We start from the raw sequence: 23,185 nt of genomic DNA, 5'->3' as shown, positions 1-23,185 counted from the left end.
GACCACCGCCATCACTTTCGTGAACACCCGTGGGGCGCTGGTAAGGCCGAAGGGGAGCACGGTAAACTGAAAGTGCTCGTGGCCTACCGTGAACCGCAGGTAACGCCGGTGGGCCGGCAGGACAGGGATGTGAAAATAAGCATCCTGCAAGTCCAACGCTACCATCCTGTCTCCGGGGTCCAGGGCAGCTAAGACCTGAGCCAGTGTCAGCATCAGTGCGCCAGTGGAGGTGGTGATGGCGAACCCTGCCCCCCACTGGTGTCACATGGGCCTGAAAGCACGGACTAGGAGGGTTTTGATGCGGCTGCTGCAGGGGCAGGTGTGGACTGGCCTCGCCGTTGTCCCCAACCGCCGCCACGGCGGTTTCCACGTCCGCCACCGAGCTAGATGGTAGTCTGCAGCACGTGGCTGGCAGAACGTGTGGGGGCGCCCCTTCCTTGGCCACGAAAGGGGCGAAAAGCAGCCGTTCGCTGGCGTGGGGCCTAAAGGCCCAAGGACTTGGCCGTAGCCCTGGAGTCCTTAAAGCGCTCATGCGCATGGTCTGCCTTGTCGCCGAAGAGGCGACGGCCATCGAACGGCATATCCATAAGTGTGTTTTGGACATCAGCCGAGAAATTGGCGGACCTCAACCAGGCGTGACGACGAATCGCCACCGTCGTTGCCATCACTCTGCCTAGAGAGTCGGTAGTGTCCAGCCCACACCGGATGGAATACCGTGCCGCATCTCGGCCTTCCACAAGGGCTTGGCCGAGTTTAGCCCAAACCTCCATCAGACATTCTGGCAGCACAGCCGCGACCGTGTCCCACAGAGAGTGGGTGTAGCGGCCCAAGAGGCACGCAGTATTGACTGACCGCAATCCCAAACTCAGGGAGGAGAATACCTTTTTCCCGTAAGTCTCGTACCTCTTGGATTCCCGGTCGGGGGGAGCCGACGAGAATGCGGTCTGGGAGTTGGAGGCCTGGATAACCAGACTTCAAGGGTGGGGTGGGTAGACAGAAAGCAAGGGTCACCCGGAGCCGGGCGGTGGCGTCAGGCCACGTTCCTATCCACAGGCTGCCCTGTGGCGGGCCTGGACCAAGTGCCCAAAAGAACGTCTGACAAGGCCTCATTAAACGCCAGCAGAGGCTCGCCGAGCTTGACTGCGATTTAAGGACCTCAGTGAGGAGGTTAGTCCTCACGGCCGCGACGGGGAGCTCAAGGCCCAGGGCCTTGGCGGCCCTCATCAGCACCACGCTATAAGCTGCCCCCTCCTCCGTAGCCACGCTATGAGGGGAGACAAAAACCAGTGTCTGGAGAAGTGTCCAGACCACTGGCCTCCCCAAGCCCTCTTGTCCAATAATAATAATAATAATAAATCATTTGTAGAGCGCCTGGCTACACAAAAACTGTGTCCCCCCGCGCTAACTGCTGATAGATTACAGAGATCAGAAATCAGAAATCATGAGGCAGCTGTGGAGAAGCTCAGGAGGTGTTACATGTTTGGAAACAAAAGCGTTTTAAGTTTTCCCCGAAATCTCAATTCAGATGGTTCCATCCGCAAATGGAGCGGGAGCGCATTCCAATGTTTGGAGGCTAGGTACCTAGAGGAGCTACCACCCATTCTGGCCCTGAGAATGCGAGGAAGTTTAAATAACATCATGCCGGATGATCTTAGGTTCCGAGTAGGACGATGTATTGTAAGGAGGTTTTTTAAGTAATCAGGGCCTTTGCCCTGAGCGATGCGATGTGCATAGCAGAGGGTTTTAAATTTGATCCTCTCCCTAACCGGGAGCCAGTGAAGTTTGGCCAGGGCGGTTTTTGCGGAAGCTCTACGTGAGAGTCCGAGCACAAGACGTGCAGCAGCATTCTGCACACACTGGAGTTGGTGTAATCCCCTTTGACTGAGCCCTATTAACAGGGCATTCCCATAATCAAGATGGGGGGTCACCAGCGCGTGGACAATTGTTTTTCTGGCTCCGGTAGGAAGGAGATCTAATATCGTTCGGAGAACCCTCAGTGTACCAAAGCATCTACCCGTTACCCTGCTGACATGGGTCTTGCCAGAGAGATCAGAGTCCAGCATAACACCAAGGTTTCTTACCGACTCCACAGGAATGGGAGGACTTCCTAGTTCGGCAGGCCACCATGAGCGACACCAAGCAGATGCTGCTCTCCCGATCACCAGTAGTTCGGTCTTTTCGCCATTTAAACGCAGGCAGTTGTCGTTCATCCAGGCTGCTACTGCTGACATACATTTCGAGAAATTGATGGCGTCTTCTCTATGGTCTGGAGTAAGCTTAAACACCAGCTGGGTGTCGTCAGCGTAGCTGACAATGCCCACCCCAAAACCCTCGACAATGTGAGCCAGGGGCTCCATGTAGATGTTAAACAACGTAGGGCTCAAACTTGAGCCCTGAGGAACCCCATGGCTCACCTCCCGAAGGGAAGATCTAAAGGGTGGGCAGTGCAGCTGAAAGCTTCTGTCGGCCAAGAAGGAACGCAGCCAGGCGAGTGCTGGACCTGTTATCCCCATGTCCGAGAGTCGAGACAGCAGTGTTGTGTGCAGCACGGTGTCAAATGCTGCACTAAGGTCTAATAAGACCAACGCTGCCGTCTCACCTTCGTCCACTATCTGCCTAAGGCGCTCAGTAGAGTACAGAACGGCCGACTCAGTAGAGTAGCCCGCTTTAAATCCCGATTGAGAGGGGTTGAGGAGGGCTTCTGCCTCCAAATACTCCATGAGCTGTCTATTAGCAATCTTTTCTATTATTTTAGCGCAGAATGGATGGAGGGAGATGGGGCGGAGATTTTGGAGCTGAGAAATGGGAATATTGGGCTTCTTTTTTAGTGGTATGACTTGAGCAGTTTTCCATGCCTCCGGTACGTAGCATTCCTGAAATGACAGTGACACCATGTGACTGATATAGTCAATTAATATACTTTCCATAACTCCCTTACACCGAGCCGGTGGACAGGCGTCGCTGGGGGAGCCGGATTGTATGCCGTTAATAATACCTAAAAGTTCATGTCTTTCAGGAGTTTTAAAGCTTGTGAGAGGTGATTTATGTGTGGAAAGGGTTCTAGTGTCCTCACTGTTACTTAGAAGATTTTTATTGTCTACAAAGGTGGCATGTATTTTATCCACCTTATCTACAAAGAAATCAGCTACCAGATCACATGTCTCAGTTGAGTACGTGTCTTGGGTCTCGAGTCTCGATGGAATCGTGAGTTCCTTGTAGATACTGAATAATTCTCTAGTGGGGTTATCTGCTTGCTCAATTCTGCTTTTAAAGTGGAGACTTTTCTCCAGTCTAACCAATTTCTGGTACTTTTTTAGCTCTGTTTTGTAGCATGATTTGAGTTCTGGAGCATAGCTCTTCCTCCATCTCCGCTCTATAGTTTTACATTGAGCTTTGGCCAATCTAAGTTTTTCTGAGAACCACGCAGCAGTTCTGGATTGCCTTACCGGTGGTTTGAGCGTCCAAGGAGCGACCTTGTCTAGTGCTTTCGACATCCACCTCTCATAGCTATCCCATGTCTCCTGTAAGGTGTTACCTAGTGTCGGGGGATGCTCTGATAATGCCCTGTTAAATAGTTCTGGGGTGAATTTTTTCCAGATTCGACGTTTATGTGGTAGGGATTTTTTGGATATAATTCCTAGGGGTTCGTTTTCTATTTCAAAAGGAACAATACTATGATCCGACCAGATCAATGGGATCGGGGGTAGGACCTTAATGCCTTCCCAATTCGAAAAAATAGGGTCCAAGAGATGGCCTAGCTGATGTGTGGGGGCTGTAGAAAGCAGCCTGATTCCCACAGCGTTCAATGCGGCAGCTACCGTTTGTGCCTCTCTACAGTTTGTATCTTCAAAATGAAGATTTAAATCCCCTAAGATAACAAACTTTTTATATCTAACTGCTAATTGAGTAGTAAATTCGATAAGTTGGTTACCAAACTGAGCAGCGGTCCCTGGTGGGCGATATATCAGTAACCCAGTGACCATGTTTTTGGGGCCAATTTTTATGGTAAATAGGCCACTTTCACTATTAGGTAGGGTGGTTTTAAGTAGAGTGCACTCAAGTTCTGATTTATAAATTAATGCTAACCCTCCACCACGCTGTTTTTGTCTATCTAGTCTAAGTAGACTATAACTAGGGGGGATAGCTTCCAGAATATCCGATGAGGATGTTTCCTCTAGCCATGTCTCAGTAAGGAACATGGCGTCCAAGTCTCTGTTTACCAGAAGGTCGTGTCTCTCAACTTTATGTTTAATCATGGACCTACAATTAAGTAGTATCATTTTTAACTTGGCTTCTTCCCTCATCATTTTGCTTACAGTTGGCAACATCTGATTACATATCTTACAGTAGGAGGGTAAATGCTCAGGCCGTAGGATATGTAAACAACTGTATTTCGGTGTCTTGCAAATTGATAGCAGGTCTGATTTGGTGTAGTGTAGTCGGAGGCTGGATCTACTCGGAGAACCAACTGAGTCGATTGAGCTAGGGAGTCCTGCCTCGCGCCCCGGTCGATCGCGGACGGGCGCAGACGGGCAGGACTCTGGCTTGACTCCGGCGCGCCCGCTGTGCGCGTCCGCTTCGCGGAGCCATTGCCGTATGTTTTTATAACGTCGTCCGTGCGACGGAAGAGGCGAACCCTCACAAAGATGGCTGCCACTATTTTCCCTGCTCGGTCCCCGGAGATGACGGCCCTACAATCGGCCACTCACTGAGGGGGGTAGGCAAGTAGTCTGCCAACGCAGTCAGGAAGAATTAGAGGTACGTTCTTATCAGCACAATCCAACACCCTAAGATCGGTGCGAGATTCACTTAAAGCTGCGATGTTCTGCAGCGTAAGGCGCTAATGCCAGGGGGGGTGGGGGAAGGACACACGGGAGAAATGCTCAGCAAATAAAACAGCAATTTTTAAAAACAACCTCCCGGCTCACGCCTCAGGGGTCAATGTATCAGCAATCTCCTTTCCAGGGTGCTTCTACTGTTTTTATAACGTCGTCCATGCGACGGAAGAGGCGAACCCTCACAAAGATGGCTGCCACTATTTTCCCTGCTCGGTTCCCGGAGATGACGGCCCTACAATCGGCCACTCACTGAGGGGAGTAGGCAAGTAGTCTGCCAACGCAGTCAGGAAGAATTAGAGGTATGTTCTTATCAGCACAATCCAACACCCTAAGATCGGTGCGAGATTCACTTAAAGCCGCGATGTTCTGCAGCGTAAGGCGCTAATGCCAGGGGGGGTGGGGGAAGGACACACGGGAGAAATGCTCAGCAAATAAAACAGCAATTTTTAAAAACAACCTCCCGGCTCACGCCTCAGGGGTCAATGTATCAGCAATCCACAGAAGACTGACACTCACGTGCCAGAGGGTCCTCAGACCCCTCCCAATCTTCCTCATCACCCACCGCCTGGTACTCAGGCTCAAAAGACGGGGTCAGGTCATAGAAATAAAAATCTCCCATCGGCGTCGAGAGCGGCGCCGCTCTGGCGCCGGACCCGAATCGAGGGCAGGATCAGGGACGACGTCGTCCTGGGACGGCGCTGGGGGCGACACCCGTGGGGCAGACGCCGGCGAGGTCGTGAGGTCGACCGGTGGCGACCGGGATCCGGAACCGGTCCCAGAGGGGCCCTGCGACGTCGGGACCGAAGTCGCCGACGGCGCCGGGGCCAAAGCACCCGACGGCGCCGGGGCCGGAGCACTCGGCCCGCGTGGGGACCCAGTGGGATCCGCTTGGCCCGCAGGCGCCGCGGAACCCGACGGAGGAGCGAGCGACCTCATGGCCATGAGGAAGTCTGCAATCTTCCCCGGCGTCGCGTCCTGCCCAGGGACCGGCGGTGTGGAGCAGGCCGCGACACCTGCGGCTCCAGCGGATCCGCGTGGGCGGTGTCGCCCGAACCCCCGGCCGCGTCGCGCGAGCGCCGGGGGGAGTCAGAAGAGCGATGATGCCTCTTCGACTTCTTGTGCCTCTTACGTGAGGACTTCGAGCCCGAAGACCGATGACGACTCCCGGAACTGTGGTGGCTCCGGCCCCGTGACTGGTCCCTCGCCCTCCTTTCGGACCGGGACCTCTAGCAGCACGGGGCGGATTGCCGAAGCTCGAGTCACTTACGGGACCGCTCCCATCTAGCCTTAGACGTCAGGGCCCGGCAGTCGGAGCAGGACTTGTCGTCGTGGTCCAGGCCCAAACAGTGCAGGCACCGGCGATGGGGGTCGGTAACCGACATCATTCGGTTTCAGTCGGCGCAGGGCTTGAACCCGGGCATCCCTACCGGCACCGTCGGAGTCGAATAGACTTCGAAAAAGGGATCAAAAAGGATCACAAAAGGTTAGTCAAAAAGTGACAAGGGTACAACTTTTTCCACATCTGCGCTAGCTGGCGCGGAAAAAAGAAGAACTGACGTCAGCACGCGGTGGCGGCGTCTAAGTACTCCGACGACGTCATCACGGCGCCGACGACGGACGCGGAGCCGCGGACGACGCCTACCGACGTGCATGGGTACTGCTACGCAAAAAATTTCCAGATCCAGTCTGACGCCTGGGGATAGTTTAAGGTAAGGAATCTATCACTAACGTGTCTCTTTCAGATATTGAGATTTGTGAATATTGGGACCACTGATCTCCAAAGATGTGCTGCTAAGACCGCAATCCCTTTTGTGAACACCTGGTGAGACCAAATGGGAGTACAGCAAACTGAAAATGCTCCTGTTCCACCATGAACTGCAGACAGAACCAATAGACTTGTAGGATGTGTATATTGGAATAGCCATCTTGGAGATCAAATACCAACATCCAGTCCCCTGGGTCGAGAGCAGACAACACCTGGGATAGAGTGAATTTGTCTTTCCAGAGGGAGGCGCCACGTGGGTACAGGTCTAAAATGGGATGAAGACCTTTTTTCTTCGGCCCCAGAAATTAGAGGAAATAACATACAACCAACTTCTCGTGCATACATCCTCTCGATAGCCCTTTGCCCAAAATGACTTGCACTTTCTGCTGTAAGATGGACAGGTGGGATTCCGTCAGTCATTCCGAGGGTAGCTTAAGGTGCAGTGGATAAATGGTAGTGCGTACCCCACTCTCTGGACAATTTGCAGGACCCACCTGCATAAGGTTATGGCCCGCCTACCTGGTGGAAATCGTTGAATCCTGCCTCCAACTGGGTTGCATTGCTCCACTAAGGGCACGCTAAAGATGTTTGGTAGGTGGTGGTTTTGTAGGGGAATGGGAGAGGGAATGATACTCAGTGGGCTGTCTGGCACGTTGTCCCTGACCGCAAGGTCAGTGGGTGCTGCAACCTTGGCCACAAAAGGTTTGGCAACTCCTTTGCCTGAAGCGTCTAGTAATTTAGACTCTTTGTCTGGAGGTGGAGCATCACCAGAGGTTTGACAGTTAGCACGCTTCCTAGTATTGGTCACTACCAGAGAATCTAAGGGGAGTTGGCCTTTAATGTAGGTGGGATCATTAGGGGTGGTTTTATATTTTTAAAAAATCAGAGGATTGAGACAGGGTCTTTGAATATGTCTGGAGCATGTTTGATGAGACCATTGAGCATGGGTAAAGTTTGTACTGTCTTTTGTAACTGCGAAAGTGTCTACTAGGACGTCTTCCTCTGTGGGGGTCTGAATGCATTTGAATGCCATGATATTGGGCAGCTCTATTAATGAGCTGACTAAAACCAATGTTGTCATCTGGGGGAGATGGCCTTGTGGAGTATGCCTCTGGGTCAGGAAGGTCTGGAGGATCTACAGGGCTATCTTAGTCATCCCATGTGTCCTATGGTATGCTAATGTCATCATCAGGATTAGTGAAAGGGTCACTGTTTCCATCCCCACCCCCTAGGTCATCATCGTCCTGTGGTGGTGGGGAGTGTGGAGGAGGTATGGGAGACTTTGGAGGAGAGAAAGGCTTAGTAGGAAAACATGAGAAGAGGGTCTTATAGGTGAAGTTGCACAGTCTCTGTTCTTCACAGGCACCTCAGGAATGTGTGGGGTGTTGAATTTCCTCTTGTTTTTTGGTAAACTGATAATAGGGCCTGTCTTAGGGTCCACATGCAGTGTTTTCTGTTTCGGATCAATGGGATCTGGTAGAAACAGTTCTTCCTCGTTGGCATCTACTTTCTGCGCCGATTTTTTCGGTTCCGATCGTGGTTTAGATTTGCATTCTGGAGCCTTAGTAGGGGTTTTTGGGTTCTTCGGCTTTGGTGTCGAGTCCAAAATCTTTTTCGGTTCAGAGAGTTTGAGGTGTCTTCGAGTCCCAGGCCTTTTGTTCTTTGGGTGCCAAAGTGTTTGGTGCTGAGGCCTATTTGGGGACAGGGGGAGTAGGATGTATTCCCGGTTTCGGCACCGACTGTGTTTTTGGGGCACTGACGTGTGGCTTGCTAGGTCCCGAGCCGCCGGATGTCCTTTTTCTTCGGAGCCAGGCCCGAGGGTGGGGCTTCTGAAGTTTTCATTGAGTCGCGACTAAGGCCTTCAGGCGAAGTATTGACCGGAGCCTTCTTTTCGTCGGTGGGGTTGGGGAGGGGCAGTTGTACTCTCTCCTTGACCTGGAGTGATGTGGTCATCAGAGTCGGAGTCATCTGCTACAGATACGATGTTGAGATGCTACGAATCATCTGCCTCTGGAACGTCGAGCACGGCGACCACGGATAGTCTTCTTGACCGGAAGGAGGTGCAGGCTTAGCAATTTTTCTCTTTGTGCTGAGGCGAGAGACAAAGGTTGCAGACCTTGTGTTGGTCGGTGTGTGGGAATTTAGCTCACACTGGGGGCATTTTTTGAATGGATTTCTTTCCGTTACCCGTAGGCCCGATTGGCCTGAATGGCGTCGATAGGACCAGCGGCCCACATCGACGACTGAAATCGAGTATTTGAGTTAGCGCGTCGAAAGGCACGCCAACAAAACAACACCATCGATTTTGCGATGGTTTGCGCGTCGAAAAGGTTTCGAAAACACAGTACCGCACCGGAGCGCCGATGTTTCATCTGAACCCGATGGCGGAAAAAAACTATCTAAGGATGGAGTCGATGCCCATGCGCACTATCGTCCAAAGGAGGAGTCACCTATCTCGTAACTACAAAAGACTTCTTCCAGTACAACACCAAGGTGCAAGCATCCGAGCAAAACATCAGATGGCGATCTATGCAATAGTATGAATTTTGCAGCTCATATGCCTCGAACACCATGTTTATATTCATACAACCGACAATGCTCACACACCCTCTGTATGAAAAATACCGAGCAACCAATTCTCTGAGTGTTTAATACAACTGGAATTTTGTTTGCACTGCAGCATCGCACAACATTTCTGCTGACTGCTGAGAAGGACAAATGCAAGTAAAAAGAAAGCAATTTTGTGCAAACATTAAAAGGATAATTAAAAAACTGACTGCTTACTGGTCCTTCTACAACGGTAAACATTAGGACAAAAACAAACTGAGCTTCTTATCAATGTCATCAAGTTACTGCATACAAAATCTTAGTGAGGACAGGATTATCATTTTTAAATCAAAGAAAAACCGTTATGTGAAGACAGAAAACAAGTAAACCTATGATTGAGCCGTGCTACAGAAAGTGAAACTGCCACACAGGACCTAAATAGTTGGTCCCCCCCCCCCAGCAGACATTTTGAGTTGGCTGCAGGCAACAGACCCTGTACTTGGAGTCTTAAAAAGTGCAAATTGAAATGTCAGTTTGTTCTGCTTTCCAAAGTCATAAGAAGGTGTTATGTTTATCTTTGGCATTATGCGGTCACTCAGAAGTGCACTAAACACAGTGGTCCAGTGGGATTAATTTATAGGTACACATTGCTCTATTATGCCTAAACTATGCCCATTACTATTGTACACTTTTTGTCACTGAACACAATCAATGTTCAAACACGAGGAATATTCAATGCATATCCAATACATTACAAAATAATCATAGTGCTGACAGTGCAGTGATCATTGTGTGCTCTTATTTGTACATTGCCATAACACATATAAACATCATCTGTTGTATGTCTAATACGACGGTGAGACCACCAATATTGCTAACAGTGTTCTCAGTCTGAATTGAAGCTCTTTATAACCAGAGACGTGCACAGAGTGGCCTTGTGTGTTTTCTACTTGAACACGGATTGTGTTTGATGACAAAAAAACAGTACTGTAGTAATACAGACATTATGTACCTGTGAATAAATCCCACTAGACAACTATGTATAGTATAGTTTAGTTACCATAGTCTGGTTTGGGTATAAAGGGTAGTCCAGGCTCACACATTCAGGCACTCAGAAGTGGCCCTTAAATGTGAGAGTTATTTGATAAGCCCATTCTTACCAGATCTTCACACTGGGTGGATTTCATTTTCTTTGCTAAATCAAGTGCTGTGTCCCCAAGTTGATTTACTATCAAAAAGAGGAAAAAGAATTGTTTTTACATTTTAAAGGTTGTTCAATGGGTCACTGATAATGCTTATTCAGCTACTGGTCAGAAAATGTAGTTCTTAAATGCGTTGTGTTGCATTACAAAATTTTACACCATTTATAAAAAGTGAATTGAGCTCACATTTTTTCATAACATTATTCAAAACATATGAAAGTAAATATATCGGCAATAGCTTTATTGGAGATGAACAATGCAGAATAGGTGGTTAGATAACATAACATTTTAAGACAGATCAGGCATGCAAGGACAGGCAGTTTGCCCATTTTCTGATCCCATCTCATAGACTAATCCTACATGAACCTTAGTTTATGATTGGTCATTCCTACAGATCTCAGTTTGTTTAATTTTTTCTGAAAATCAAAAACATAGGCTAAAACTATTTTTGACTAAAGTCAATTGCAGATGTCTTTGTAGAATCATCTATTAATCAAGTGCTATTAGCAATTGCAAAGTCTTGTACCGCATCGCTGATCCACCAATGTACAAAGCTGGCTTCTACGTAGTGTACCGTAATGAGGTACACTATGCAGAAGGTCCAGACAACCCTTATTGGCTTACATGACTTAAATTAATAATTTCAAGTGCTCTATTTGTGGTAGGGTGGACTTGCAGCTTTGACTTATCTGAGGGTAGTGTTAAGCATTTGTTATACACAGAGTCAATATATTTGACACTGAAGAAGAAACTCAAGATCAATTTAGAAAAATAACACAGGTTTTAATACAATTTTAGACACCGAGATCATCAGAATCATGTAAATACGTTAGACGGTATAGTATTTTACAATTAAAACAGTAGAAAGGAAAATGCTACTTACCAGTATGCATCTGTTCTTGGCATGTAGAGCTGTAGATCCGCATACTTTTGCATAGATCGCCATCTGGTGTTGGGCTCGGATGTTTGCACTTTGTTTTTGTAAAAGTCTTTGTAGTCACGAGATAGGTGACTCCTCCTCTGGTTAGTAGTGTGCATGGGCATCGACTCCAACCTCAGATTGTTTTGCCATGAAGAGTGATGATGGAGTTAGTTAGAAATAGAAAGATGTCCATGTGTAATGCATTTAAGTAAGATAGTACTGCAACCCATATAGGTGTCCTGGGAGGCGGGTGAGGTAATGCGGATCTAAAGCTCTACATGTCAAGAACAGATGCATACTGGTAAGTAGCATTTTCCGTTCGAGGCATATGAGCTATAGATCACATACTTTTGCATAGACTATACAGCAGTTCCCCTGTTAGAGGTGGCAACCTGTATGCATTGCAGTAGTTTGAAAAAGTGTTCTTCGTACTGTCTGGCCCACACTAGCTTGTTGTTTTGCCTCACATCTACACAGTAGTGTTTTGTGAAAGTGAGCGGTGTGAACCATGTTGCGGCTTTGCAAATGTCATCCATGGGGATGTTTCCTAAGAATTACATGGATGCCTCTATTTTGCGTGTGGAATGTGCTTTAGGGGGAATGGATAAGGTACGTTTTGCTTTTTGGTAGCATATTTGAATGCATTTAACGATCCACCTGGCAATTCCAGCTTTTGATATAGGATTGCCTTTATGTGGTGGTGAGAAAGCTACGAAAAGTTTAGTTTTCCTGCAACTTTTTATCCTTTCACTATAGTAAAGTATAGCTCTTTTGACGTCAAGAGTATGAAGAGCCCGTTCAGCTACTGAGTCTGGTTGAGGAAAAAATACTGGGAGCTCAACAGACTGATTAAGGTGGAAAGCTGAAACTACTTTAGGTAAGAATGTAGGGTTTGTCCTAAGAACCGCTTTGGTGTGATGTATTTGCAAAAATGGTTCTTGTATGGTTAATGCCTGGAGTTCACTTACTCTTCTGAGAGATGTGATAGCCACAAGGAAAGCCAGTTTCCATGTGAGGAATTACAATTCACATTTATGTAAAGGTTCAAATGGGATACTCATAAGCCAAGTAAGGACAACATTTAAATTCCATACTTGAGAGGGTGGAATTATTTATTTATACAAAATTTATAACGCGCTCAGTCACCCATGAGCATCCCGGCGCGAGACAGATAAGACGGAAAAGCAAGGCCTAACACACTACACTGGAAACAAGTGAGTCTTAAGAAGTTTCCTAAATAGTAAGATCCTGGGCTCTGAGCGGATCTTAAGGGGCAGGGAATTCCATAGCGTCGCCACTTGCACTGAGAAGCGCCTGCCCCCCGAGCGAGCCTTCCTTACTCTGGTAGACTGCAGACGATGTCCATGATCCGACCGCAGGGGACGAGTGGGCTTATAGGGACGTACCATACTAGAAAGAATAGGGGGGCCCCTACCATGCAGAATTCTGTGAGCAGTGCATAACGCCTTAAACTTCACCCGCTCCTTCACAGGGAGCCAGTGCAGCGTTTTCAGAGCTGGGGCAGCTGAATGCCTTCTGGGAACATCCAACAACAGTCTGGCGGCTGCGTTTTGTACTTGCTGAAGAGTTTTAAAAGTCGCTTCAGGAGCACCAAGAAACAATGCGTTGCCATAGTCGAGCCTCGACAAGATTAAGCCACGAATCAGTAGCTTCCTTGCTGAATCAGGGAGCAATGGCAACACCTTGCGGGCTGACCGCAGCAGGCCAAAACAAGTCCCAGCGGTCTTCCTGGCGTGGGTTCTAAAGGACAGATCTTCCTCCAACCAAACTCCCAAGGTCTTGATCTCCTTCTTGGGAGATGGTGGATCACCCAGGGACCGGGGCCAACAGCTAGCCATACTGGAAGGACTGGACTTACCCAGGAGCATCAGCTCTGTTTTTTCCCCATTGAGCTTCAAAGCAGAGTGGGACATCCAACGATGGATCTTTGCCAGGCAGTCATGAAGAACTTCAGGTTGTTCCGCCAGCTGGGTGAGGCCTACCACCAGCTGAGTATCATCAGCATAACTGATAATCTTCACTCCCGAAGGGGCAACCACTCCTTCAAGCGGAGTCATATATATCTTAAATAAGGTAGGGCTCAAAGATGAGCCCTGCGGGACTCCACATTGAAGAGGGAACGGGGTCGACTGCTCTGCCGCTTCCCAGATTTGGTAGACGCGATTAGCGAGAAAGGACTCCAGCCATTTAAGGGCCATCCCAGACACACCCACCTCTGACAGGCGGTGGAGGAGTACCTGATGACTTACGGTATCAAAGGCAGCACTCAAGTCCAGGATGATTACTGCCACTGACCCTCCTGTATCTAGAATGCTCCTCGCTTCCTCCACTACTGCCAGCAGGGCCGTATCCGTCCCCTGTCCGGGACGGAAGCCAGTCTGGGAGTCTCCCAACAGATGGTATGACTCTAGGTGACAAGAGAGCTGACGGTTAACCAACTTCTCTGCAACTTTTGAAAAACCGGGTAGCAGTGAAATTGGTCTGAAGTTGGCAAGATTCGAAGAATCCAATCCCGGCTTTTTCAGAAGTGCTTTCACCACTGCCTTTTTCCATCTCTGGGGAACTATGCCCTGAGAGAGTGAAAGATTGATCAGGTCAGTGAGTGGAGTAGCCAGGGTGTCTGCAACTAATTTGAGATATTTCATGGGAGCAGGATCACTAGGGGATCCACTCTTCATCTCCTTCAGAATTTTTGTAACCTCCTCCTCAGAGAAAGGACCGAAGGAGGAGAGCTCCACAGGGCCAATTACAGGACTGGCATCTAATTCCAGACTCAAGGGGGTCGCAGGCAGTGAGGATAGGATCTTCTCTATTTTAGAGTTAAAGAAATAGGCCAGTTCTTCACATTTTTCTTTAGGGTTGTCATATACGACCGGCGGGACCGGGGCTTTAAGTAGTTCCTTAAAAATTTTAAAGGATTCACCTGGTAAGTTGTTAGCATTCTCGATCCTATCGTTAAAGAAGTTCCTTTTGGTATCCTTCAGCGCGTTTTTATATTTCCTCATCTCTCTCTTGTAAACTTCCAGACTATCTTCCGATCGCTCTCTCCTCCATGCACGTTCCAATCTTTTGCATGAGGTTCTGAGGACCTTAAGTTCGGGAGTGTACCAGGGGGCGGAGCCAATTCTCCTTTCCCTGACAGGCCTTCTTTTTCTGGGAATTCTGGGAGGAATTATTCTTTTAAGGCATTCCATGAATGCTTTGATGGGAGGTACCCTAAACAATGATAAGTGTTGCCTGCTTTGTAAGTAAGCTGCTATTTATAGCAGCAAAATGCAATCATATAAATGTGTATGCCAGATTACATCTTTGTAAATGCAGAAGATAACAGATAATGTTTTGAGTTGAAGCATCTAGTGGATTGATTGTGTTGTTATTGCAGTAAATAACAAATCTTTTCCATTTAGCTGTATAGCATGCCCTAGTGGTAGGCGTCTAGCTTCTTTAATGATGTTCATACAGTCTGGTGGGAGATTGAGTTAAGCAAACTATAAGACGTCACGAGCCAGATTGCTAGGTTCAGTTAAGATGGTTCTGGATGTCTTATCTCTCCATGGTTCTGTGTTAGATGCTTTGGGGAGAGGTGCTGTTTTTGGTGCGGAACTACTGAGAGTTCTAGCAGTGTCGTGAACCATGGTTGTCGGGCCCATGTTGGAGCAACCTGGATCATTGTGAGAGACTGTTGCTTGAGTTTGCGCACCAGTAACGGAATGCGCGGGAGAGGTGGAAAAGCGTATGCAAATCTGCCTGACCAGTTCATCCATATCGCATTACCTTTGGACAATGGGTGTCGATACCTGGAGGCGCAGTTTGGGCATTATGTGTTTAAATGTGTTGCGAACAGATCTATGTCTGGGTGGCCCCACATTTGAAAAAATGGAACAAGAACTTGCAGATGAAGTTCCCATTCGTGAATCTGCTGTTGTTGACGACTGAGCAAATCCGCAATTTGATTGTGCATCCCAGGTAGATGCTCTGATAAGAGGTATATCTTTTGAGGAATGGCCCATCTCCAAATGTTCTGTGCTAGGCGTGATAGCTGCAGAGAGTGTCCCCCCCCCCCCTGTTTTTGTATATAGTACATTGCTGTCATGTCGTCCGGACGAGGACAGTTTTGCTTAGCAGATGTTTCTGAAAAGACTTTAGGGCAAGAAATATGGCTAGTAACTCCAGGTGATTGATGTGGAGGAGTTTTTGTTGAGGGGTCCACTAACCTTGAATGGTGTGGTTCAAGAGATAAGTTCCCCAGCCGGTGAGCGATGTGTCTGCTGTTAGTACTATTTGTGGAACATGGTCTAAGAACGGCCTCTTTGGAAAGATTTTGTGTGTTCCACCATTCCAGAGAGGGATATGTGCGGCTGTCTACACCAGATCTGGAAGATGACCTTGAGCTTGGTTTCGTTGTGCTAGACATTATTGTAACGGACGCATTTGGAGTCTTGCGTAAGGGACATTTAAAATGCAAGAGGCCATCATTCCCATTAACTGCATGAGCACTCGAGCTGGTAGTGAGTGTTGCGGTTGAAATTCTGTTATAAGGTCTTTCATACTAGCTATCCTGGCTGGATTGAGGTATGCTAGGGCTTTGGAAGTATCTACTGTTGCACCAAGATACTGTTGGGTGTGGACGGTTGGAGATGTGACTTGATGAGGTTTATTGTGAACCCTTACTGTTGCACCTAGATACTGTTGGGGGTGGGATGGTTGGAGATGTGACTTGGTGAGGTTTTTTGTGAATCCTAAGTTGTGCAGCAGCTGGATTGAGTTGTGTGGATGTTGTACACAACTGCTGCGTGACTTGGCTTTTATGAGCCAATCATCTAGGTAAGGAAACACATGAACGTGTGGTCTTCTTAAATGGGCTGCTACCACTGCAAGACATTTTGTGAAGACTCTGGGGGCTGTTGTGACCGGAATGGAAGGACTTTGAGTTGTCCGTCCACCATGAACCTTAGGTATCTCCTGTGAGCAGGGTGAATAGGAATGTGTAAGTAGCCGTCCTTGAGATTTAGTGGCAATGAAATCGCCTTGTTGGAGCAGTGGGAGGACCTGTTGTAGCGTGACAATGTGAAAGTGGTCAGATTGTACTTACAGGTTTAAAGGTCTGAGGTCTAATATTGGCCTGAGAGAGACGTCCTTTTTGGGAATAAGGAAATAAAGGGAGTAAAACCCCTGTGCCTTGCTGGTGTAGGAGAACCAGTTCTATTGCATGTTTTTGCAAGAGAGAGAGAACCTCTTGCTTGAGAAGCGTTAGATGTTCTGTGGACATTGGACGTTGTTTGGGAGGTATGTGTGTGTGTGTGGGGGGGGGGGGTGTTAGTAAGTTCCAGGCAGTAACCATACTGGATAATTTGTCGTACCCACTTGTTTGTGGTTTTGGAATTCCAGACAGGTAGGAACTGTGATAGTCCTACCCCGACTGGAGTGGAGTGGTCTGTGGGGAGTGGAGGAAAGTCACCGTTTTGTGTGGGGGGAGTTGCTAGTATTAGAACCACGTCCTGTGCCCCTGTTGTTATTGCCTCTGTAAGTCCCTCTAAAATATCCTCTGTTAGGGGAAGTTTGAGTGGGGCTTTGAGAAGTGGAAGAAGTGTCTGTACCAGTGGACTTGGAGGTGGCCCTATAAGAGAAGCGACAAATCGAACCTCTACTAGTTGTTGCTTGTAGAGCCCCCACGGATTTGGCTGTATCTGTGTCCTTTTTCATCTTTTCTAATGATGTGTCCACAGTGGGTCCAAACAAGTGTTCCTGATCTAAGGGTTGATTGAGGATGGTAGAGTGCACCTCTTGCTTAAAGCCCGATATGCGTAGCCATGCAGGTCTACGTAATAACATGCTTGTATTAATTGCGCGGAATGCTGTATCTGCAGCATCCAGGGCACATTTTATTGAGGTGTTCGTGATTAACTTTCCCTCTTGTATGAAAACATTTGCTTTGGTCTTGTACTCATCTGGAAGATGTTGCATGAGTTTTTCAAGTTCATTATAGAGAGCCCTGTTGTATCTTGCAAGTAAAGCTTGTGAGTTAGCAATGCGGCAGAAGTTTGATACCTGGGATGCAACCCTTTTACCTGATGCGTCTAGGAGCTTGGATTCTTTGTCGGGGGCATCACCCGTGGTTTGGGAATTTGCCCTTTTGCGGGCATTTGCCACTACCAATGAGTACAGAGAGAGTTGACCTCTGATGTAAGCTGGATCGCTTGGAGCTGGCTTGTATTTTTTCTCAATCCTAGGATTAAGCACCCTAGCCCTGACAGGATCTTTAAAAACCTCAGGGGCATGTTTAATCATCCACTTGATCATAGGGAAAGTATTTATAGTTTTTTGTGGCTGGGAGAATATCTCTAATAAAAAATCCTCCTCTAGAGGGTCTGAATGGAGTTGAACCCCATCGTTTTCTGCAGTTCTATTTATCAGTTGCACAAATCCTACATTATCATCTAGTGGGGATGGTCTAGAGGGATATACATCTGGCTCAGACACATCTGGGACATTGTAGTCGTCCAAAAAGTCATGAGGTGGGGTGCTGTGTGTGTCATCATCAGTATCTGTGTGATGTGGGTCTTTCCTCCCCTCCTATATCCTCATTATCCTCTTGTGGTGCAGGTGAAAGAGGAGGCACTGGAGAGTGTGCTGGATAGGGTATAATGTTTGATGATTGTGGAGGTGGAGAGAAAGGCCTCATGGGTGAGGTTGAGGAGTCTTTTTTCTTGGAGGGTATCTCAGGAGTTTCTGAGGTATCCAATTTTTTCTTTTTAGGTGGTATGGAGGTGACGTGGCCAGTATGGAGTGTTTTTTGCTTAGGATCCGGTGAATCTGGATGGAAAAGTTCTTTAGATCCGCTGTCTTTTTTTGGCGCCGAGGACTTCGGCTCCAAGTGGTGTTTTGGCCTGTCTTCCTTAGCTTTAGGAGGGGTTTTTGTATCCTTTTGCTTAGGTGGAGTTTTCGACTACGAGAATTTTGTTGTTTTTTTCGGCTCCGAGAACTTGGGTTGAATTTGCTTCGGTGCCGAAGAGTCTGTTACTTTTGGTTTTGGTTTAGGTGCCGAAAATTCTGGGGTCGAAGGGACCTTGGTTTTATGTTTCGTGCCGAAGATGGTTATTCAGCACCGTGGTGTGGCAATCCTGAGCTGCCTGAAGGCTTTGTGTTTTCGGAGCCGGGCCCGGAGGCGGGGCTTATGAAGACTTGTCTTAGTGTCGACCTAGACCCAAAGAAGGTGAAGGTGTTACCGGAGCCTCTTGTGTTTTCGGGGTCGGGGCGTCGACGTCAGTACTCATGCTCCATTGACCTGGGGTAATAGTCTGGTCTTCTGAGTCAGAATCGTCGGCTTCGGAGACGCTGGCCTGTTCATCTCCTGTCTCTGGTTCCGAATCTTTGGTGCCTGCCTCGAAGATGTCTTCCGGCGCCAAAACTGTTGATCTGGACATTTCGTGATGTCGAGCCCAGCAATCACGTATGGTCTTCTTAGACCTGAAAGAGTCACATGCCTGACAGTGTCGACTCTCATGTTCTGACGAGAGACAAAGGTTGCAGACCTCGTGGAGATCTGTTTGTGGGAATTTAGCCCCACATTTGCATTTTTTAAATGGAGTCCTTTCCATATGAATGAATGAATGAAATATGATTTATAACCGCGCAACTTAGCCCAGTTGGCGTCAAGGCGCCTAGCTCAATATCTAGCTGAGTCAACAAGGTGACAGGAACTTACTGGTAGGCTTTACTGAAACACCAGGTTTTAAGAGCTTTCCTATGCTGGTTGATGGCGCTGAACGGCCGAATGGCCCACGTCGAAGACCTGACTTGAAAAGTTCTTTGGAACTGGATAAGCGTCGAGGGAGATCATGATCAAAACAATACTGTCGATCAGTGAGAGTTTTGCGCGTCAAAGGGGAATCGAAACAACATCGACCCGGAGAGCAGCAAATTGCATCCAAACCAGAAGGTGGCAAAAACAAAATAAGGATGGAGTCAATGCCCATGCACACACCTAATCAGAGGAGGAGTCACCTATCTCCTGACTACACAGACTTCTACAATAACAAAGTGCAAACATCCGAGCCCAACACCAGATGGCGATCTATGCAAAAGTATGCGATCTACAGTTCATATGTCTCGAACATCATATTTGTCAGATTTGAGGCATGAGCCTTGAACGCGGTAATGTTATCCTATGGGAGAAACAATCACTGCCTAGGTACACTTACAAATCATTCTCAGGGTTACTCTCCTGGACTTTAGGTGCTTAGAGGCCAAGGTCCAACGAATCACCAACAGTTCAGATTTACCTGCCTTGGTGTGTCCGTGTGAACAGGTGTTGATTGCAATGGAAGCCTCAAATGCTACCCATTTAAATCTATGAAGTAGTACCTGTGGAAAGAAAGGTTGCAAGCGAGGACTTAGGGACAAGCCTAGCAGAACCTAAAGGGGGCTCAGCTCTGAGGATCTCTGGAGCACAGGGAAACTGTTGGTTTACATGGACCCGGGCTGGGAGGCTCAGGTGAAGAGGTGTTTTGTCCGACGGGTCGCTGCCCTTAGCCTCATGACTGCTGGAGCGATTCTCCTGCAGTGCTGGGCTGTAATAAAAACGGGTGTGGTCATGACGAGCTCTGCTCGTCATGAGCACCTGAGAGGTGTAGGAGAGTGGGGTCTGCAATCCCATGGCCACCCCAGATTTTTGCTTTTTGCTTCACTGGTTTACGACTTTCCCTGGCTGTGGGCCTGCTAATCAGACCCACAGCCTAGCTGTTCTCTCTCTAAATTGACAAGCATGTACCTTAGGTGCATTTACCAATTGGTACTGGGCCACCTTATCAGTCCCTGTACAGTATACCTTAGGTATCCAGGGCATAGGTGTAACGAGACCTACCAGGGACTGCAGCATGTATTATGCCACCCCTGGCTGGCCACCCAAATCTGACCCAACTGGCTGCACGACAGCTGGGGCAAGGTGGTGTAAACACCCTTTGCTTTAGATATAGTATTCCTATATCTAACCCTAAAATGGACACATATATTTCTATCAGTCACTCCTATGGCAGGCCTTATCAATCCTGAAGGCAGAGTGCTTGGAATTATGTGAGATGGTGCTCTGGCATGAGCTGAGCCCGTTTGCAGCTTGCGGAACCAAGTCCTTAAAGCTGTTCCATGATAACGCTATACCATATACTCTTAAGTGCATTATGAACCTCGCGGTCAAATGCTAACTTTGGCATAGCATTATCAAAACATGTCGAGTAAGGTGTCATACGAATTGGAATACTAACCCCTCGCCAATTCTGGCGACGGGGTTAGCATTCCACCCTTCTAGAGGGACACGACATGTCTGTAACTGTGAACCCCGGTTAAAGTTAACTCGAGCCTCAGCATCACAAAATGGATGCTGCCACCACAGACACAAGTCTGACCTCCTGCTGCTGGGAGTCCTTCCAGCAAGGGAGGCTCAGACAAAGGGTTTCCTGCCTTGGGAGGTGCTAGCACCACCCCAGACAGGATTTTGTGTATTAGGTAGGCCAATGCTGAAAGGAATGAGACATGCCTGGGGCACACAAGGTGCCCTGTGCATACACCGGTTCCAACCAGTTGCTGGGGCACTCCAGCCCCAGCTCTGGCGGGAAACTGGACAAAGGATAGGGGGTGTAACCACCCCCCTTCCTGGTCCCACCCAGGGGAGGGACCTAGTCGTAGTGCAGCCCCCTTTAGCTGAATAAAGGTAGGAGCTGGTACCATTCCCAGTTAGATTAATCTTGACAACTTCCAAGAAGAACTCTTGACCTTCGACCTCCTGGACACCAGAAGACTGAAGAATCTCCCCTATGGTCAGAGAGTGACCATCCTGCTTCGCAGGCACCATCAAGCTCCTGTGCGGTGTGCTGCAAAGTCCTTCCATCCCGGAATCCGACGACCCAGCTCGACAAGACCCGGACCTCCAGACCTCTCTGACCTCTACCCACATCCACAGCACAGCTGGGACCCGTGGGTGCGACGAGTAACGTGGAGACGGCCATCTTGAAGAAACCTGCACAGCGCTTCCAGCACGACCCCCGAGGGTTCCTCGAGTGAGTGCATTGGGGACTGAGAAGCCCCACACCGACGCAGCTCCTGCACCAAAGACCAGCCCCCCAGCATCTCCGTGATCTGCGTGGGGCCCTTTTGCCTGGTTGCTGCCCTTCCTGTTGTCTGGTCACTTGCCGGCTGGCTAGTGACCTCTGAGACGACAACCCGAAGATTTCGACACTGCTAGTCTGGTCCCCCAGACTGGCCCTTACTTCCTTGTGAAAGAGAAGCACCCCGGACCCTCCTGGTCCACACCAGACGCCATCTTTGTTCCACCGCGTGGCTTGCATTAGCCAAGGCCTGTTGTCCAGATCGACGATCCGACACCGCCAACAGCAGCAGACTACGTGGGACAGCTCGTGCCTCCAGCCTGGTCGTGAAGAATAGCTCCTGGTCCGCGCAGCTACAGAGAGAAGCGACCCTTCTTCCACCTGAACGCGGCGACAGCATCTGGTTCCCTCCTGGTTCCAGCACCGTCACTGGCTAGTGACCAAGACTCTGTCCCCTTCCTTTTCAGGACTTCCTTCTTCCTAGTTCCATCCTTGGAACCACCGGACTCCTCCATCTGGCTGCCTGCCAGCAACTTCTTGTTTCAGGCATCACCGGGATCAACGCAGCAAACCCAACACTACTTCAACCCTATGCACCCGCAGCCTGTGGGTTAGGTAACTAAAGCTTCTAGGTGCTGAAGTCTGTGTTCACTATCCTAGTGTCCAGGTCCACTGTTGTTTTCCCTCCATCCAGCCGGGTTCGTCCGGAATCCGTAACTTTGTAAACTGTAGCATCCATAGACGTTGGTACGCATCCCGCTTGAGAGTTTCCACTCTGCACGTGAGTCCCGTGGGCCTCCTGCTCCGTACTTACCTAGTTCATAGCGTAGTCCCACCGATGCTCCAGCCTCTGGATCTCCTTACAGTACTTTCTTTCCTCGCATTCCATTGTTTTGAGTATATGGTTTGTCGTGCCCCTAAGGCACTCGTGTAAATATTGTGCGAACTCGTATTTCTTTTGTAGTATTGTCATGTGCTTAGCCCTCTGACCTCATAAAGAGTTCAGAGGTGTATGTTAGTTAATAAATATCCTTTTATTTTCATAACAACCTGTGTGGTGTCCTTTCATCTGGTATTCAAGGGGTTATATTGTGGTAAAACAGCTGGCTTCACATGCCAAAAGAGTTTAGCCTAAAGACTGCTTTTGTCCACGCTCCTAGGATAGCTGGTCTATAAGGTTGACTTACAACCAATCACCATAAGGGGTTGTTTGGACTGATACAAGGTGATCACTAGAACTAGTGAGCATCATATATCAGGCCAACTTCTCACATTGGTGTGCAGCGGTTGGGATTTGAGCTTGCTGTTGTTTTACCAAATATAATCTTGTAATATCACTTGAAAGATCACATAAGGTACCTAGGTACATATAACAAGCTTAGAAATACTCTGAGTTCTACTGAACCAGCTGTTGTAGTGTAACAGGGCTTAGCAGACCCTGACTACAACTCTAGCAAGGGATCAGTAGGTAAACCCATAGTGTAGGTAGGTGCATCACTTACACCACACTAGAAGCATGTCTACCCATGGAGAGTCCACAGACCCTCCACAGGTCCTTTCCAGATATGCAGCTCTCAGTTTCCAGGAGATGAGACAATTGTGTACCTCCAGGAAATTGAAACAGGGTTCTAACCCTACCACTCCCTTTCTGTTAGGTCTCTTAGAGACATATGATGCTAGGAAAGCTACTCATACAGATGGGAACATGCCAGCCTTAGAAGGTACCCGTGGTGATCCTGACCTCCCTGAAACTGAGGAAGTAGAGGAGGAGGAGGATGAAGAGGTTCTTT

At 48.4% G+C, this 23,185-nt stretch overlaps 1 protein-coding gene across 3 annotated transcripts in view; it reads right to left on the bottom strand.

Annotated features, from left to right (window-relative positions):
• ASAP1 (ArfGAP with SH3 domain, ankyrin repeat and PH domain 1) overlaps positions 1-23,185 on the bottom strand; it is a 2,040,747-nt gene that overhangs the window by 519,950 nt on the left and 1,497,612 nt on the right. For all 3 annotated transcript variants that reach the window (XM_078686749.1, XM_078686753.1, XM_078686750.1), the window contains one exon: positions 10,311-10,378. In XM_078686749.1, the coding sequence (XP_078542875.1) occupies positions 10,311-10,378 (68 nt within the window). The remainder of the gene's footprint in view (positions 1-10,310; positions 10,379-23,185) is intronic.

This window comes from Lissotriton helveticus, chromosome 4_1 (assembly GCF_964261635.1).
Source record: "Lissotriton helveticus chromosome 4_1, aLisHel1.1, whole genome shotgun sequence".
Classification (NCBI taxonomy): Eukaryota; Metazoa; Chordata; class Amphibia; order Caudata; family Salamandridae; genus Lissotriton; species Lissotriton helveticus.
This window is presented reverse-complemented; position numbering and strand designations above follow the sequence as displayed.